The sequence below is a fragment of the Anoplolepis gracilipes genome, chromosome 14 (assembly GCF_047496725.1).
Source record: "Anoplolepis gracilipes chromosome 14, ASM4749672v1, whole genome shotgun sequence".
Lineage (NCBI taxonomy): Eukaryota > Metazoa > Arthropoda > Insecta > Hymenoptera > Formicidae > Anoplolepis > Anoplolepis gracilipes.
Genome location: NC_132983.1, coordinates 9304155 through 9307161, shown reverse-complemented (window position 1 = coordinate 9307161; position 3007 = coordinate 9304155). Strand labels below are relative to the sequence as shown.

Below are 3007 nucleotides of genomic sequence, written 5' to 3'. Positions count from 1 at the left end.
AGGAACGATTTGGAAAAATATAAGAGCATATTATTGGTGACGAACGCGTATAGACGCGATTATGATGCGCAGGGTTATTTGAAGGGTACAAGTGTAAACAAATAATTGCACCGTTGATGTCGCTCGAATCGAAAAATACAAAATCTGGAGGGAGGGGGTATCTATGCCTATGACGCGCTATGACGCTAACTAACAATGTGATTGATTACGTGCATTAGGATGACCCCAACGAGCTAGTGGATCGGCTACCATTGCTTGACGCTTCGCGCCAAGCTGGTCACAACGCTTACGACAACGAGATCCAATCGATCATCGAGGAACTTCGCGAAGCAGGAATTATTATAAATTAAATGGTGTCTCGACAAAACTAATCAGTCGATCAACGTCGCGTGACACTTTACAAAGCATCGGAAAAAAAATGCCTATCAACAAATTTGGATTATTCGATCCAAGAAATGATGCAACCGGCACAAACGGTTCTTAGGATAGATTGGTAAAAAGTTATGTGCACGAAAACGCTCTGTGCCGCGTCGTTACAGACATCGATGCAAGGTCGCGTAAGATTCGCCGTGCAGCGCAACCAGAGGCTGACACCGATGCCGGCAACAAACTGTACGTGCAGTCCTGCGTTAAAAGATTAATGAATCGACAGAAAGAATCAGACGAGAAGCTGACTTCGCTTGAGAAAGACGTGCGAGCAATACAGATTGTGCTAAACGAACTTCAACGCCCTGCTAACGCTAACTTAGAAACAGCTATTAACCTGAATGAGAATCAGTGAACGGGTTAGGAGCGGTTATTAAACGGTTATCGAACAGCTACGAAGGATTACCGAATTGCTATCTAACTACAATGAGTGGCAGTGGCAGTGAACGACCTAGCAGCAGCAGCAGCAACAGCTTCGAACGAGGCTATCAGCATCTCAAGCAGGGCTGCGAACGAGGCTACGAACACGTTCTTAACGGCTACAATCAAGGTTACAAACAACTCAAGAACTCCTACAATTGGTCAAAAGACGTCTGTGAACGAAGCTACGAACGGGTCAGAAACGGCTATAAACGAGTCAAAAACGACTGCGAAAAAGGCTGCGAACGGATCAGGAACGATTTTCGAATGGGTGAAGGACGGCGATGAATAACGCAAGAACAAGTTAAGAACGGGTCAAGAACAGATCAAGAACAGGTCAGAACAGGTCAAGAACAGGTTCCCCCAGGCTGCGACCTTGTATGCTATGCGGACGATACCCTAGTCGTGGCTGGGAGGGCCAACTGGATGGAGGCGCGCAACACCGCGAGGCTTGCGGTGGCACAAGTGGTGCGCCGGATAGAGGCGGTCGGGCTGAAGGTCGCGCTCCAAAAAACTGAGGCCGTGTTTTTGCACGACGACTCTCATGGAGCGCCACCGGAAACCCAACTGCCTCTAGGAAAAGACACCCTAGTATCTGTGGGGTCGAGTTTCAAATATCTCGGCCTCTGGATATACGGCACCTGGGGGTTCAGGGAACATTTTGCTCTTCTGACCCCCAAAGTGGCCAAGGCCTCCGCGGCGCTGGGCAATCTCCTGCCCAACCTCGGAGGGCCTGGAGGCGTCGTCAGACGCCTCTGGTGCGGGACGGTCCAGGCCATGACCTTATATAGGGCCTTGGTCTGGGCCGAGAGGGTTATGGGAGATCGCGTATTGCGCGAAATGCTTAGAAGAATACAGCGTCCCATGGCCCTGCGAGCGGCGCGGGCATACCGCACCGTCTCGCACAGGGCGGCCACGATCCTGGCCGGCCTGCCTTTCTGGGAGCTGGTGGCACGTTCCCACGCCGAAGTTTATCGGCGTGTGCGCCAGCTCCGAGAGACAGGAAATAACATCCCTATCATGGCCAGGATCAAACAGCAATTAAGGTGCCAGGCCCAACGGCTCCTTCTGGTGAGATGGAGACGCCACCTCACCGTCGAAGAGACCCATGTGGGTCGAAGGACCGTCGAGGCCATAGCTCCCCGTCTATCGGATTGGTTAACGAAGAGCCAGAGTGTCTCTTTCAGGATGACGCGGGTACTCACCGAATACGGCTGCTTCGGTGAGTACCTGCACAGGATTGGAAAAGAGGGCTTCACCTCTTGCCACCATTGTGAGGATGAGAGGAACACAGCGCAGCACACGCTGGACAGCTGTCCGGCGTGGGCAGAGGAGCGCCGTGCCCTCACATCAGTCATTGGTTTCGACCTCTCCCCCAGGGCGGTAGTCGCCGCCATGCTGGAAGGGGAGGTCAAATGGGAGGCGGTGGCCTCCTTCTGCGAGACTGTAATGTCGCGGAAGGAGGCTGCCGAGAGAGAGAGTGAGAGGGAGCGACGCGTCGTGCGACAGCCTTGTCGGCGTCGGCGTCGTCGTCTCCCTGCGGGACAACCCGTTGTCTCCTATGTTGCTGGCGGGGGAGCTATGCCATCCCCGCCACCCTCCCCCCCACCGCCTCGTGTAGGAAACAGATGACGGCAAAGGAGAGAGGAACGTAGCCCGGTGAAAACTCTACCGGGGTGCGAGTGCGTTCCTCTCCCCCTCTTATCAACCGCTGTCATCCGTTTAGGCGAAGGATGGACGGCCCCCTCATCGTGAGGGGCCGTATGACCTTGTCCTCCCTTTGTTAGGGAGATAGGGAGAGCCCCGGGACCTAGACCCGGGACTGGGGGGACCGGAGATCAGAGTAGGGACACTGATCTTCGGACCTCGTACTCCCCATCCCCCTATCTGGGGAGGGAGACGAGCTACGTGGAGAGATGGTGTCCCTCCTGTAGCCCGAAATAGTTAACATCATATGGCCGGAAATCGGGGAGCACAACCAGCTCCCCGATCAAGCGGTGTCGGCCCACATTTGACCGGCACCGCGAGGAAGTCAGATATGTCGAGCGGGGAGTGTGGAAGATTATGCCGCTGGCGATGCCCACGCTTTTCCTGTCAATCGACCAGGTCGGACACCCGCAGAGGTTTTAGTGGGTTAAAGTCCCACTTAACCCGCCGACAC

General features: G+C 54.4%; 1 protein-coding gene across 1 annotated transcript; it reads left to right on the top strand.

Moving 5' to 3' along the window:
- Positions 1 to 1272: 1272 nt before the first annotated feature.
- Positions 1273 to 2478, top strand: LOC140672922 (uncharacterized). The gene has a single exon (XM_072905407.1). The coding sequence runs from the start codon at positions 1273 to 1275 to the stop codon at positions 2476 to 2478; it is 1206 nt and encodes a 401-aa protein (XP_072761508.1).
- The last annotated feature ends 529 nt before the right edge of the window (positions 2479 to 3007 follow it).

Excerpts from the sequence above, each read along its gene's own strand:
- LOC140672922 (XM_072905407.1), top strand. The coding sequence starts at position 1,273 with ATGGAGGCGCGCAACACCGCGAGGCTTGCGGTGGCACAAGTGGTGCGC.